The sequence below is a fragment of the Rhinoraja longicauda genome, chromosome 28, assembly GCF_053455715.1.
Source record: "Rhinoraja longicauda isolate Sanriku21f chromosome 28, sRhiLon1.1, whole genome shotgun sequence".
Lineage (NCBI taxonomy): Eukaryota > Metazoa > Chordata > Chondrichthyes > Rajiformes > Arhynchobatidae > Rhinoraja > Rhinoraja longicauda.
Window position 1 is genome coordinate 32,589,363 of NC_135980.1, and position 16,469 is coordinate 32,605,831.

Here is a 16,469-nt window from a genome sequence, read left to right on the forward strand (position 1 = left end):
TTTTGCCAGAAGGGAAATTGTCCACAAAATAGTAGCACAATACTATGAATATTGTATGAAATAAACTGCCAGAACTACCTACACAATAGTACTCTTACATTAGTACTTGGAATTGTTAGATCTAGATCTAGTTTTCTCGCCTTTTAGGCAGAGATGGTGATTAACAATTCCATATTTGAAGTTGGATTTCCTTCCTTAAACATTTAAACTGTTTTTGTCAGCTAAATTCATGAATAGAATTGTCCAATAGTCTACAGCTGAGGTGCCCCAATCTTAATGGGAAGTCAGATTTTTGTCACATTCATTAAACTTTGATTAGAAACAAACTCAAAGAAAACACCACACATTATTTTTTATATATAAAAGTTTGCATTTTAAAACTTTCTGAATTAACCTGCTAAAGGCCATTTGTCCTTGGTGGTCTTTTACAACAGGATTTGATTTGTTTTCTTTAATTTAATAAACAAAAGCAGGCGATGTCTTACAGTGCTCACCACCACAGTGGAGACAATAAAAAGTGAAGATGAGGTTAATCAAGACACAGAATATGTTAGATTAATCCAGAACTTAACCTACAGGCCTTCCAGGCTACAGAAGGAAAGGAAGACAAAGGAATAAATTGTTCCACAGTTGTGAGGTCTTATGAAATTATAGGAGTTGTCAAAACTTCATTTTATTACATTAAGAATGAAGGAAGAGAGCAAATAGAATGGCATGTTTGTGGTTTGGAAGAAAAAAGGGAAACAAATTCAGAGGATCAATGCCCATATGGGGGTGTCCCCTGTAGTCTTGCTCTCTCCACCCTACTCTCCATACAAAGCAGTTTAAAAGAAAGTTCACTACATCAATATTAAATTCACGTACAAACTCCCACAAGGTCAAACTTTAATAACTGGTTACAAAGTTGTATTTTACAAATGACATAAAACTGAAATGGTTACATAATTGTTTTTGTTTTTAAAAAAGTTACGTGTGGACTGAGAAATTAATCATCTTGGGGAAATATGTAATGGTCCATTGTAGCTGGAAGAGTTTAAAAAAAACAGACTTTGACTAATTGTGAGCCAAGTCATCATAAAGAACATACTTCTATCGACAAAATGTTTAAACAAATAATTTCAAGTGAAGTCAGAAACAAATATGTTCTAGAATTAGGTAAAGCATGCATCATGATTGCCTTGGGGGTTGCCTTATTGGCTGCCATATCTTCAGCTGGAACCCTGTTTACGTATTTATCCAGGATCTCTGCTGATCAGAACATCCATGGAATTTCCTGGCAGTACCACTCCTCCCATCAAAAGCAGCCATCTTTGCATTTGCATCACGTTCACTTCCTCTGCTCAAGGTTATGAAAAAGAGATCTCAATTGTACCAAACAATATTTTGTTTTCTCTTTTCAACAAAATGAAAAAAACCAGTTCTGTGTAACAAGTAACCTCTTTTACCTTCTTTGCGTGGGCAGACAACAAAACCAAACAGTCTTTACTAGGTTCTAGGATAATTCAAGTGACAAATGTTCTTATTTGAAAACAACCCAGATCTTGAAACATGTCCTACAGTTGATTTGGATTCAAAGCTTCAACTCTTGATAGCTGACGGCATCTCCATTGAGACAGGCTCTGTGCCAGTGGTATGCTGGCCATCTGAATGAAGCACTTTCAGTAGATCTGGAGTACTAAAAAAAACAAAAAAACGCCATCATTCCACACAACCAATGTGTTCAAAATTAGTGGGGGAAAAAATACAAAATCTAAAACTCTAATTATTCACAAATCCAGCAGTGATCAGAGCGGAACATACATAAATTAAAACCGTATCCAGCACCAAATTGCTGATGTTGTGGATTTAAACTAACCATAAATGTTCAGGAACCTTAGAGGCTGTTCTGCCATTCAGTGAGAATATAAACTTCGCTCAACAAAAATCATTTATTTTCATGTTTAAAATTAATACTTCAGCAAACATCAATTATCAATGATTACTTCGAAAGAGAGTTCGAAATTTCTAATCACAATATTGAGAGCTACCTATTTACACACCTGATAAACAGTTATTAACCAAGAATGTTACATTTGTTTCATAGATGCTGCTTCACCTGCTGGGTATTTTCAACATTTTGTTTTTACTTTATACCCAAAAAGTCCGGTTCTAAATGTAGAAACAAAGAACTGCAGAGGCTGGTTTATAACAAAGATAGACCCAAAGTGCCGGAGTAACTCGGCTGGCCAGGCAGCATCTCTGGAGAAACAGGAGGGGTAACGTTTTGGGTCAGGACCCTTCTTCAGCCTGAAAGTAGAGGGTGGAGGGCGAAGAGCTGAGGTGAGAAAAGACCAGGACAAATCTATAGAACATTGGAAAATGATCACCAATGCGTCCACAATTTCTAGCGCCACCTCCTTAAGGAGGTGTTCTATAGATTCAGGATCAGTTCCTGTGGATTGGAGGGTAGCTAATGTTGTCCCACTTTTTAAGAAAGGAGGGAGAGAGAAAACGGGAAATTATAGACCAGTTAGTCTGACATCAGTGGTGGGGAAGATGCTGGACTCAATTATAAAAGACGAAATTGCAGAGCATTTGGATAGTAGTAACAGGATTGTTCCGAGTCAGCATGGATTTACAAAGGGGAAATCATGCTTGACTAATCTTCTGGAATTCTTTGAGGATGTAACAAGGAAAATTGACAGGGGAGAGCCGGTGGATGTGGTGTACCTTGACTTTCAGAAAGCCTCTGACAAGGTTCCACATAGGAGATTAGTGGGCAAAATTAGAGCACATGGTATTGGAGGTAGGGTACTGACATGGATAGAAAATTGGTTGACAGACGGAAAGCAAAGAGTGGGGATAAATGGGTCCCTTTCAGAATGGCAGGCAGTAACTAGTGGAGTACCGCAAGGCTCGGTGCTGGGACCGCAGTTATTTACAATATACATTAATGACTTGGATGAAGGGATTAAAAGTAACATTAGCAAATTTGCAAATGATACAATGCTGGTAGTGTGAGCTGTGAGGAAGATGCTATGAGGTTGCAGGGTGACTTGGACAGGTTGTGTGAGTGGGCGGATGCATGGCAGATGCAGTTTAATGTGGATAAGTGTGAGGTTATCCACTGGTGGTAAGAATAAGAAGGTCGATTATTATCTGAATGGTGTCAAGTTAGGAAAAGGGGACGTTCAACGAGATCTGGGTGTCCTAGTGCATCAGTCACTGAAAGGAAGCATGCAGGTACAGCAGGCAGTGAAGAAAGCCAATGGAATGTTGGCCTTCATAACAAGAGGAGTTGAGTATAGGAGCAAAGAGGTCCTTCTGCAGTTGTACAGGGCCCTAGTGAGACCGCACCTGGAATACTGTGTGCAGTTTTGGTCTCCAAATTTGAGGAAGGATATTCTTGCTATTGAGGGCATGCAGCGTAGGTTTACTAGGTTAATTCCCGGAATGGCGGGACTTTCATATGTTGAAAGACTGGAGCGACTAGGCTTGTATACACTGGAATTTAGGATGAGAGGAGATCTTATCGAAACGTACAAGATTGTTAAGGGGTTGGACACGTTAGAGGCAGGAAACATGTTCCCAATGTTGGGGGAGTCCAGAACAAGGGGCCACAGTTTAAGAATAAGGGGTAGGCCATTCAGAAATGAGATGAGGAAAAACTTTTTCAGTCAGAGAGTTGTGAATCTGTGGAATTCTCTGCCTCAGAAGGCAGTTGAGGCCAATTCTCTGAATGCATTCAAGAGAGAGCTGGATAGAGCTCTTAAGGATAGCGGAGTCAGGGGGTATGGGGAGAAGGCAGGAACGGGGTACTGATTGAGAATGATCAGCCATGATCACATTGAATGGCAGTGCTGGCTCGAAGGGCTGAATGGCCTCCTCCTGCACCTATTATTTATTGTCTAAGTACTCTGGGATGCAGACCATTAGGCCCTGGGGATTTATCAGCCTTCAGCCCCATCAGTCTACCCAACACCATTTCCTGCCTAATGTGGATTTCCTTCAGTTCCTCCGTCACCCTAGGATCTCTGGCCACTAGAATATCTGGGAGATTGCTTGTATCTTCCTTAGTGAAGACAGATCCAAAGTACCGGTTCAACTCGTCTGCCATTTCCTTGTTTCCCATAATAAATTCCCCCGCTTCTGTCTTCAAGGGACCCACATTTGCCTTGACTATTTTTTTCCTCTTTACATACCTACATACTATCCTCCTTTATATTATTGGATAGTTTACCCTCGTACCTCATCTTTTCTCCCCGTATTGCCTTCTTAGTTATCTTCTGTTGCTCTTTAAAAGAGTCCCAATCCTCTGGCTTCCCACTCTTCTTTGCTTTGTTGTACTTCTGCTCTTTTATATTTATGCTGTCCTTGACTTCCCTTGTCAGCCACAGGTGTCTCTTACTCCCCTTGGAATCTTTCCTCTTCTTTGGGATAAATTGATCCTGCAACTTCTGCATTATTCCCAGGAATACCTGCCATTGCTGTTCCACCATCTTCCCTGCGAGGGCCTCCTTCCAGTCAATTCTGGCCAGCTCATGCCTCTGTAATCCCCTTTGCTGTACTGTAATACTGACACTTCCGATTTTCCCTTCTCCCTCTCAATTTGTAGAGTAAAAATTATCATATTGTGATCACTGCATCCTAATGGCTCTTTTACCTCGAGTCCCCTTATCAGATCAGGTTCATTACACAACACTAAATCCCCAGAATTGCCTTCTCCCTAGTAGGCTCCAGTACAAGCTGTTCGAAGAATCCATCTCGGAGACACTCCACAAACTCTCTTTCCTGGGTTCCATTACCAACCTGATTTTCCCAGTCTACCTGCATGTTGAAATCTCCCATAACCACCGTAGCATTACATTTGCGAAATGCCAATTTTAGCTCCTCATTCAACTTGCACCCTATGTCGAGGCTACTGTTTGGGGGCCTGTAGATAACTCCCATTAGCGTCTTTTTACCCTTACAATTTCTCATTTCTACCCATACTGATTCTACATCTCCTGATTCTCTGTCACCTCTTGCAAGGGAGTGACTATCATTCCTCACCAACAGAGCGACCCCACCCCCTCTGCCCACCTGTCTGTCTTTTCTATATGTTGTGTACCCCTGAATATTCAGTTCCCAGCCCTGGTCCTCTTGTAGCCATGTCTCAGTGATTCCCACAACATCATACTTGCCAATGTCTAACTGAGCCTCAAGCTCATCCACTTTATTTCTTATACTTCGCGCATTTAAATACAACACTTTAATTTCCGTATTCACCTCCCCTCTCACACCGGTCACAATTGGCCCTGACCTTACTCTTATCCCTTTTAGAACTTCCCTCCCCATTCATTCGAGAGTCCTTTGCAATTTCTCCTGTATTTGCTTCCCCTTTAACTCCATCTCCATATTCCCAGTTTGCCAACCCCTCCCCCCCACTACTTAGTTTAAAGCCACACTTGTAGCACTAGCAAACCTACCTGCCAGAATGTTGGTCCCCCTGCTGTTAAAGTGTAACCCGTCCCTTTTGTACAGGTCACCCCTACCCCAGAAGGGATCCCAGTTGTCTAGAAATCTAAATCCCTGCTCCCTGCACCAGCCCCTCAGCCATACATTCATATCCCCGATCTCTCTATTCCTGCCCTCACTAGCAGCACAGGTAGCAGTCCAGAGACAACCACCTTCGACGTCCTACTTCTCAGTCTTCTTCCCAACTCTCTAAACTCACGTCGCAGTATCTCCTTCCTCTTCCTCCCGACGTCGTTTGTGCATGTGCACAACTACTTCCGGTTGATCGCCTTCCCTCGCTAGGATGTTCTGAAGCAGGTCCGTGATGTCTTGAACCCTGGCACCAGGGAAGCAGCAGACCATCCTCGAGTCCCGCCTGTCGCCACAGAATCTACTGTCCATACCTCGGACAATGGAGTCACCCACTACTATGGCTATTCCTGACTTTGGTCTCCCCGGTCGAGTTTCCTTGCCTGGGTTAGATCTGCCAACACGTCCGCCGCTCGGACTGGAAGCGTCTTCTGCCCCAACAGCTCCCAAGAGGGTGTACCGGTTTGCAATAGGCACAGCCACCGGGGTCTCCTGTAGCCCACGTTTGCTCCCCCCTGAAACGGTCTCCCACCTTCGCTTGACCTGGACCCTTGGCATGACAGCCTCGCAGTAGGTGCTGTCCAGGAAACTCTCGCATTCCCGGATGGCCCCGAGGTCTTCCAGCTGCCTTTCCAACTCCGCCACACGTCCATTCAGGAGCCGCACCTGGACACAGTTCTTGCAGGTGTAGCTCCCAGAAGCTCCAGCGGTGTCCCTATCTTCCCACATCCTGCAGGAAATACACTACACCAACTTGTCCGCCATTACTTGAGTGAAGTCAAAAACAATTCAGGCGCACAAACAAGCGTAACCTCCTCACCTCAGCCTCCTCGCCAAAGACGCGCACTTTTCTCACAGGGCACTTCCCTCAACAGGGCTGCACCCCTTGTGCAAGTCTGGCTTATATCAGTCACTAAATTACTTAATTGGCCAATTTACCAAACTTCTACTTTAATTGATCAACCAATCCAGGTACTCACTTCTATACTGCCTTCCTAACAAGCTTGGAGTTATGCACTTTTCTGACTGACTACTAACGGACTCTTGGCGCTCTTTTTAAACTGCCTTTACACACAGCAATTAACACTTACTTTGTTCTCATGGCATGTTGGCCTTCATTGTGAGAGGATTTGAATTTAGGAGCAAGGAGGTCCTACTGCAGTTGTACAGGGCCCTGGTGAGACCGCATCTGGAGTATTGTGTAATTTTGGTCTCCTAATTTGAGGAAGGGCATTATTGCTATTGACGGAGTGAGGAGTAGGTTCATCAGGTTAATTCCCAGGATGGCAGGACTCACATATGATGAAAGAATGTGTCGACTGAGCTTGTATTTACTGGAATTTAGAAGGATGAGAGGGGATCTTATAGAAATATATAAAATTCTTAAAGGATTGGACAGGCTAAATGCAGGAAAAATGTTCCCAATGTTGGAGGAGCCCAAAACCAGGAGTCACAGTTTAAGAATAAGGGGTAGGCCATTTAGGACTGAGATGAGGAGAAACTTTTTCACCCAGAGAGTTGTGAATCTGTGGGATTCTCTGCCACAGAAGGCAGTGCAGGCCAATTCACTGGATGTTTTCAAGAGAGAGTTAGATTTAGCTCTTAGGGCTAAAGGAATCAAGGGATGTGGGGAAAAAGCAGGAATGGGGTACTGATTTTAGATGATCAGCCATGATCTTTTTGAATGGCAGTGCTGGCTCGAAGGGCCGAATGGCCTACTCCTGCAACTATTTTTCTATGTTTCGAAGATTCCACGGAACACAGGCATGGTAATTATATTGCCACCAATGTTATTACATCTTTCTTAGGGGGCTAAAACCGTAGACCGTATGGTCTGAGGTGAGGCCTCAGCAATGTCATGCACAATGCCAACTAAACCTCTCCATCTTAAAAGTACAACCGCTTTGCAATAAAGACCAAATCACAGTTTACTTCTTAACTATCCACCTGCTAGACTTTTGTAATTCATGCACAAGAATATCTGGAGCCCTCTGGTACTTCATTCATGTGCTGTCTCTCTCCATTTAGATGATAAGCTATCTTCTGATTTTCCTCACCTCTTCATTTACAGACTCATCTTGCCAATTACAGTGATAAGATGGCGGCGTTGCCCTAGCAGCTGCGGCTTACCTGCAGTCCGTTTGTCTTTGTGTTTTTGTTGTTTTTTTTGTCTTAATTGTAGATTGTGATGTGGTGTTTTTGTGTTTGTGTACTATGTGTGTATGTGGGGGGGGGGGGGGGGGAACTGTAACATTGTAAATAGGTGTCCCTTCCGAACGGAGACCCGACCTTTGTTTTCTGGGCCGTGTCTCCGTTCCTGCTGCGGCCTACCATCGGCCAAACTCCTGGAGCTGGCGGCCTCCAGGGCTCTGGTTCGCAGAGCCCGCGGATCGGACTGACCACCACCGGAGCTGGCCGTCCTCGGAGGCTGCTGGAGGAGCTGCGACTCGCCTTAGGCTCGGGCCGCGTGGATGCCGACATCGGGAGCTCCAGCAGCGGCAGCGTGTTCGCCCGCCCCGGATTGCGGGGCTTGGGTCGGCCCGCCGCGGATATTTCACCGTCCGGCGCGGCCTGAAATAGGCCACGGAATTTTCTCTGCTCGGCGGGGGCTTCAATGTCGGGAGCCCCGACCGCCCCGACTTGCAGCGGGGCTTGGGTCGGCCCGTTGTGGACATTTCACCGTCCGGCGCAGCCTGGAACATGGCAACGACAACAGCCTGACCGCAGGAGAAGACGGCAGGGGAAGAGAAAAAGACATTCTGGCCTTCCATCACAGTGAGGAGGGGACTGGAGGAGACTCACTGTGATGGATGTTTCTTTTTGGGGGGTTTTGTGTTGGTTGGGGTTGTGTAATTTGCTTATTTTATTGCTCTTATTGTTGGACTGTGGGTGACGAAATTTCGTCCAAAAAACTTGTTTTTTGGATGACAAATAAAGATATCTTGAATCTTAAAGATGCAAGTTACTTTATTCTAATATGTTTCATTATTATTTAGTGTCTTAATTTGCTTTAAAATCATTTTATAAATTTAAAAAACCCTAAAACTTCTGTGTTTTTAAGTGTCTTTAGCTATCAAATATATTTAAAACTAAATATAAGTGTATTTTTGATATAACCCAAAGCTCTGCCTCATGTTAAAGGCTGTCTGGGAATTGGGAGGTGGAACCCACCCCAGCTGATCCTTCACTGTCTATCAATGTGCTTTCCAACTCGACCCACTGCAGCCAGACAAGGTGAACACGGGATGTGGGCAGCCGGCTGAAAACAGCTTGCTTTGGCCCACAATTTCAAAAGATCTGCTTGCGAAGGAAGCCTATTCTTGACATGTACCAATACATCTTCTGCATCAAGCCCACACCCCTAACTATTGTGGCTCTATATTTACAGCGTCTGAGAAGGGTGAACAAAAGACATTATGGACCTATAGCACCTAATTTTATAGCTCCTCATTTGTTTCTTGACATAGATGTGGAAGGAAAATGGAACATAGAATAGTCCAGCACAGGAATGAGCTTCAGTTCACAATGTTTGTGCCATAATGCTTGCACATGATATATATCCCTCCATTCCCTGCACTTTATATGCCTGTCTAAAAGACTCTTAAACATCACTATCATATCTGCCACAACCACCCCTGGCAATGCATTCCAGACCTCCACCATCCTCTGTGTAAAGAACGTCACGCTTATCTCCATTAAACATTCCCCCTCTCTCCTTGTAGCAATACCCTCTAGTGATGGATATTTCCATACAAGGAAAAAGTTTCTGGTTACCCTATGTAAGCCTCTCATAATTTTATATACTTCTATCGCATCTCCCCTCAAACTCCAATGTTCCAGAGAAAACAATCCAAGTCTATCCAACCAGCATTCTGGTAAACCTCCTTTGCACCCTCTTCAAAGCTTTCACATCTAGCCTGGAATAGGGGCGACCAGAACTGCGTGTAATACAGAGAAGTGTGAGGTGTTGCATTTTGGGAAGTCTAACATGCGCAGGACCTACACAGTGAATGGCAGGGCTCTGGGGAGTGTTGTAGAGCAGAGGGATCTAGGAGAGCAGGTGCATGGCTCCTTGAAGGTGGAGTCGAAGGTTGATAGGGTGGTCAAAAAGGCATGTCACATTGGCCTTCATCCGTCAGAATATTAAGTATATAAGTTGGGAGGTCATGCTGTAGTTGTACAAGATGTTGGTGAGGCCGCATTTAGAGTATTGTGTCCAGTTCTGGGCACCATGACATAGGAAAGATGCTGGCAAACTGGAAAGGATACAGAGAAGATTTACGAGGATGTTGCCAGGACTAGAGGGTCTGAGCTACAGGGAGAGGTTGAGTAGGCTGGGACTCTATTCCTTGAAGCACAGGAGGATGAGGGGTGATCTTATGGAGGTGTATAAAATCATGAGAGGAATAGATTCGGTAGATGCATAGAGTCTCTTGCCCAGAGTAAGTGAATCGAGGACCAGAGGACATAGGTTTAAGGTGAAAAGATTTAATAGGAATCTGAGGAGGAATTTTTTCACCCAAAGGGTGGCGAGTATACAGAACAAGCTGTCAGACGAGGTAGTTGAGGCTGGGCCAACATTTAAGAAACAGTTAAGACAGGTACAAGAATAGGACAGGTTTGGAGGAATATGGACCAAACGTGGGCAGATGAGACTAATATAGTTGGGACATGTTGGCCGGTGTGGGCAAGTTGGGCCGAAGGGCCTCTTTCCGCACTGTATCATTCTATGACTCTACTCCAAATGCGGGCTAACCAAAGTCCTACAGACCATTACTTTCTGGCTCTCAGTGCCCCTAGCAATAAAGATGAGTACCATACACCTTCTTTATCACCCTATCTACTTGTGCTGCCATCTTTGAATCCTATCTACTTGCGATATCACCTATGAACTTGGACTTCAAGATCCCTCTGCACATCAATCCTCTTAACAGTTTGCCGTTAATTGTATATTCTCTCCCAACCGCCCAAAGTGCAACACATTGCACTTGCTCGGCTTAAACTCCATCTACCATTTCTCTGCCTATTTCATCTATATCTCGTTGTATCTTGTGACAGCCATCCTCAGTGACTGCAACGCCTCCAGTTTTGGTGTCATCAGCAAACTTACTCACCAACCCATCTACATTGCCACCTGGGCCATTGAAATAATCACAAACAGCAACAGTCCCGGCACAGATCCCTGCGGAACTCCACTGGTCACTCCCCTCCAGAAGCCATACTTAATATTTATTTCAAAGCCAACATCTTCCAAATAGCTAAAATAAATGAATAGCTAAAAAAAATACTGCTTTGAAAGATGGAGCAATTTTGGACAATGTTTCAGATCGATTTGTGATGGGTGATTGAAAGTCAGAAAGAAGGGAACTTTTTCTAATAAAGCAACGTATTTTTTGCCACTAACTCTACTTGTTAGGGCAGCTTCAAAATTGCTATATTCTCTCAGTATAGCAATAGTCAACCCAAACTATAAACTTAAGTCCACAACAAGGCACATTTGACTGTACAAACATACAACATAAAAGAATCCAGCAACAGAACACGGTTAACATGCACTACCGAGTCAATTGTACAGATTGAATTGTTTGTACCTGTTTTGATTGCCGATCAACGTTTCTTCAGTGTCCTTCTCTTCCTCTGTCTGTGGTCGATCTTGTTCTTGATTCTCCGGGAGGATTTCATTCTTCAGAGACACTGTCTCTCCATTCACTGCATTAGATAAATCTGTTGATAGTTTTGCGGAGAAACTGATCAAATGCAAACTTAACTTTAAAAAAAAGTAATCTAGCTCATGAATAAACTAGATCAATAATTACAGAAATATTGTCCTTTCATTTTAAATTGGATTCAGTTATTGAATATCCAAAACAGTTGTGCAGAAAATGAAAGCTTTCTCCATCCTTACCCTCAAAGCCCTTCTATAAATAGTACTGGCCCACTCCCCACAGGCCAGCTCACTTAAACATGGGGATCATTTATTTAAATGACCTTCGGAGTGTAGGTTTACACTAAACAATATGGGAAAGGTGAATTTTCCAAGTGCATAAACAATGAACTAAAATTCATACTAACATTAAGTCAATCATCATAGTCATACAGCGTGGAAACAGGTTCTTCGGCCCAACGTGCCCACACTGACCAACATGCCCCCATCTACACTAGTTCCACCTGTCTGCGCTTGGCCCATATCCCTAGAATCCTGTCCAATCCGTGTAACTGTCTAAATGTTTCTAAAATGTTATGATAGTACCTGCCTTAACTACCTCCTCCGGCAGCTTGTTCCATACACCCACCACCCTTCGTATGAAAAAGTTACCCCTCGGGTTTCCCACCCTCACCTTATACCTATGTCCACTGGTTCTCAATACCCCAACTCTGGACAAGAGACCATGTGCGTCTACCTGATCTATTCCTCTCATGATTTTGTATACCTCTATAAGATCACCCCTCATTGTAAATCTACTCTACATCCTTTCCATCTTGACATCTTTCTATAATATGGTGACCAGAACTGAACATAATACTCGAAATGCAGCCTCACCAACACCTTGTAAAACTGCAACATGATCTTCCAACTTCTATACCCAATACTTAATTGATGAAGGCCGATATGCCAAAAGCCTTTGTGACCAGCCTATCTACCTGTGATGCCACTTTCAACAAACTATGTACCTGCACACCTCGATCCCTCTGCTCTACAACACTCCCCAGAGCCCTACCATTCACTGTGTATGTTCTGCCCTAGTTAGTCTTCCTAAAATGCAACACCTCACATCTTTTAGTATTAAATCCATCAACTATTCTTCAGCTCCACCTGTCCAACCGATCAAAATCCTGCTGCAATGATTGACAAACATCTTCACTATCTACTATATCACCCATTTTTGCGTCAGAAAGAACATTATAAACTCAGCAATAGTTTGTAACCTAAAGGGGCTTAAGACATTTTATAGATACATCAGAAATAGACTAATTCCCAGATCGCAAAGAGAAACAGATATTGCAGCAGGCAAGTACAGCCTGTGTTACAACATCCTAAGAGCACAGTACTCACTCGAGTCTTGCTTCTTTATATTATTTTCAGCTTCCTTCTCCTCTTCTTTGGCTTTATCTGGGTCAGAGGGATTCTTCTTCAATGAATTGTTGGCAGAATCATCTCCTCCCATAAACATAGACTTTAAGTGTTTGTAGATCTCACCTGCTTTTGTCATTACTTCCTGACTAGCTTTGTAGCGGCGTATCTGGAAAACATTGTCAATAATATGTAGACAAGACGTCAGAATGGGTCTGACAAAACAAAGTGATCAAGATGGTCTCAGAATTGTCTTTGCAGAAATAATGCAGTTTCTAGATATCTCAACTATTTGGGGGAGTTAACCTATCTTCTGTATGCTAAGATAGTTAATGTATGCCAATAGTTAAGGTAAATTCTGGAAGGGATATCACAGGGAAAGTATTGTTAGCAAAAATAAAACATGCATTTTTCTTTACAGCCTTAACTTAGTAACAACAATAAATTACAGGTAAATATTTAAAATATTACTATCAGAGCCAAATAGAAGCTTGTCCCAAGATTAATTTGAATAAACGTTATTTGTGTTGGTCATTTCCAACTCTGGGGAAGGCACAAGTAAATATAATAAATATATGAAAATTACTTTAATCTTACTTAAATTTTAGTTATCAATCTATTCGATTTAAGCAGAGCATGAGTGATTTCAAGAATCTTACGGGACCCAGCTAACCTTTATACCCCCAACTTAGCACAATCTGGTACACATTGCTGCTTGAATCAACACTTATGCCACCTCTGAACTCGGTTATTTCAATGATTTTGTGGCTGTCTTTATCTCCCTCTATAATTGTTAATTTAGTGATACAGCGCGGAAACAGGCCCATTGGCCCACTGAGTCCATACCAACCAGCAATCCCTGCACACCAACTCTGTCCTACACACACTAGGGGTAATTTTTACACTTACACCGAGCCAATTAACCTACAAACCAGTATGTCTTTGGAGTGTGGGAGGAATCGGAAGATCTTGGAGAAAACCCCGTAGGTCACGGGGAGAACATACAAACTCCATACAGACAGCATTCGTAGTCAGGATTGAACCCGGGTCTCTTGCGCTAAGGCAGTAACTTTACTACTGCACCACCGTGCCGGATCAGGTCAATGAGATAAAAACTGGTGCACTTTGCCTCACCAACTCTCCACAATACCCGTGACTGATTTGGACTCCAATCCTCAAAAGCACCACATTTAAATTATTTCTCTGCGTCTCTAAATGTCTAGCTTTGTACTGTCCTACATCTCCCATCCGGCAACTCTTCACAAACACAATTCTTTTGGGAATCGCCTCATTTTTGGGTGTAACCAATTATCTGTCTCTTAAATCTCTGTGGGTCATTGCTATCTTTAAAAACTCAAGTTTGCCAAGATTTTAATCACACAAATTTCTGGCGTGCAATCTGCTTTCTTTATACTTAATATTTAAGCAACTAGGGATTTTCTTCTGCTCAAGGCCACATATAATTCTTTTATATGTGATTTAATTTTTTGGTGAACAGAGTGCAAGATAATCCAGATGTAGATGTGAAGGGACAAGTCAAAGGGGCACAAAATAGTGTCACGGTACAAGGAAGTTAGTTCACATATGTTCTTTGTCTTTATTTCTAGTGGAATACAAGAGAGACAGAGTGAGAGGGACAGAGAGAGAGAGAGAGAGAGAGAGAGAGAGAGAGAGAGAGAGAGAGAGAGAGAGAGAGAGAGAGAGAGAGAGAGACAGGCAGACAAAGAGAATGAGAGTTTTACTCTTTTACATTTATAATAGTCGTTCATAGAAAAAATCCGTGTTTTGTTTAAACAATATGATAATGCCCTTGATTGTAGGACAGATATAGAAGGACTTATGACTTCCCAACTCAATTCTCAAGTTGCATCACTTCACACCTAAGTGTAACTACACAGCAATGGACCTTACGTTGTCCACTTAAGCTACTGCAAAAAAAATTAAATCACACAATGTTTTCAACTGAAGGGTAGCAACTTTATTTTCACCCAAAAAGGAAGCAGCTTTTCGGTCCTGTAGTGTATCAGCAAAGACTGGAGCTCAAGTCTAAAAATTATCTGAACCCACAATTCAAAAGGCAGATTCCATACTGAGCCCAAACCCAACTCAGTATCTGTATGAAGAGGTTTTGATTTAGGTTGGACGCAAAACACATCAGGTTAATGATAACAGCCACTTCACCCCTAACCGTACAAATATACTACCAATAATGTAGTACAGATTCTGCAGTGAGAAATAAACTGCTGGAGGAGTCCAGTAGCCCAGGTATCATCTTTGCAATGGGAGGGGGTGCAGTCTGGGGAGCTGCAGGAGGCAGTGGGGTTATAGGAAATGTTGATGAAATAGTTTGTCTCCTGAAAGGGAGAAAAAGAATCACAAAAGAGGAAGTATAGGAAATAGTCCACATAAATTGAAGGTCTGGGTGATAGTTAGTGGCAAGGTTAATGAAATTAACAAACTCCGCATGGGTGCAGGAGGCAGTACCAATGCAGTTGTCAATGTAGCAGAGAAAACGTGATGGAATAATGCCAGAGCCAATTTGGAACAAAGACTACTTACTCCATGTAGTCAACAAAAAGACAGGTGTTGCCAATGCCCATGCAAGCACCTTTGGCTACACCTTTGATTTGTAGAAAGTGAGAGGAATCAAAAGAAACGTTATTCAGCGCAAGGACAAGTTCCACCATGAGGAAAGTGTTAGTAGAAAATAATTGGTTGGATCGATGTTTTAGAAGGAAATGGAGAACCCCAATGCCTACTTGATGGAGAATGCAAGTGTAAAAGGGACTGGAAGTCCGTGCAAAGATGAGGGCCAGGGAAATGGACATTATTAAAATGGTGAACAGAGTGCAAGATAATCCAGATGTAGATGTGAAGGGACAAGTCAAAGAGGCACAAAATAGTGTCAAGGTACAAGGAAGTTAGTTCAGTGGGATAAGAGCAGGCAGAAATAATTGGCATACCTGGTCAGACAGAGTCGTACAGCATTGAATCAGGCCCTTCAGCCCAACTTGCCCATGCTAAGCACAATGCCCCAGTTAGTCCCACCTACCGGTGTTTGGCCCATATCCTTCTAAACTTTCCTGTCCGTGTACCTGTCCAGTCCTGTTTGTAAATCTTGCATGGGAGATAGAAACTGGCAGTTTGAGGGTGGGAACTATCTGATTGTACGCTGCAGAGGAGTGATTTCCTGAAGTGATTAAATCTGTGATGGGAAAAAGTGGCCCGCTAATTGCTGGCAAGGTCATGGTCTGTGGGAAGTATGAGGAGAGAGCTGACATCTACCTGCTGCAAGGTAAAGGTTAGTCCGCCAGACCACAACGCCAAGAATCTTGCTTTTGGGTTTGATAAAGAGACTGCGATTAGCGCAGAGAGCACGGAGAGCTGCACGCATGGAGAGGGTGATGTTGCAGTGGGCGAGGAGATTGGAGAAGTCAAGACTGTTGTTTTAACTAATATAATTTGATGAATATTTTGCTCCAGATTCCAGCATCAATAGTCCTGAGCATCTCCATGGTACAGTCTACCTACTGAGCAATTGGAGCCAGAATATAATCAAGGTTATTTAGTCATGTTTTTATAAATTCACTGTATATTCTTTTCAATTACAATCTTGCACCATACTGCTGTTTTGTATTATTATTTTATCATGAACCTTTGTATACAGCTTACTCTGAATTTCAGGTGAACAAGGAATTTCACTGCATCCTGGAGTATATGAAAATAATCTAACCATTAGCCACACATTATTGGTGGAACAAATCTATCAGTACAACAGTTCTTGGCATTGCTGTTTTGCACTGAGAGATACGTGGGTCAGTGCTTCAGACAG

At 42.9% G+C, this 16,469-nt stretch overlaps 1 protein-coding gene across 4 annotated transcripts in view; it reads right to left on the bottom strand.

The window, feature by feature from the left end:
- Positions 1-346: 346 nt before the first annotated feature.
- Positions 347-16,469, bottom strand: part of hdgfl2 (HDGF like 2) — a 66,301-nt gene continuing 50,178 nt past the window's right edge. For 2 of the 4 annotated variants that reach the window (XM_078423556.1, XM_078423555.1), the window contains exons 14-16: positions 12,620-12,806; positions 11,157-11,289; positions 347-1,675 (exon numbers count right to left, since the gene is read on the bottom strand). In XM_078423556.1, coding sequence (XP_078279682.1) covers positions 1,579-1,675; positions 11,157-11,289; positions 12,620-12,806 — 417 coding nt within the window. In that variant the 3' untranslated portion in view covers positions 347-1,578. The remainder of the gene's footprint in view (positions 1,676-11,156; positions 11,290-12,619; positions 12,807-16,469) is intronic. The other 2 variants (XM_078423558.1, XM_078423557.1) reach the window with 2 other exon arrangements.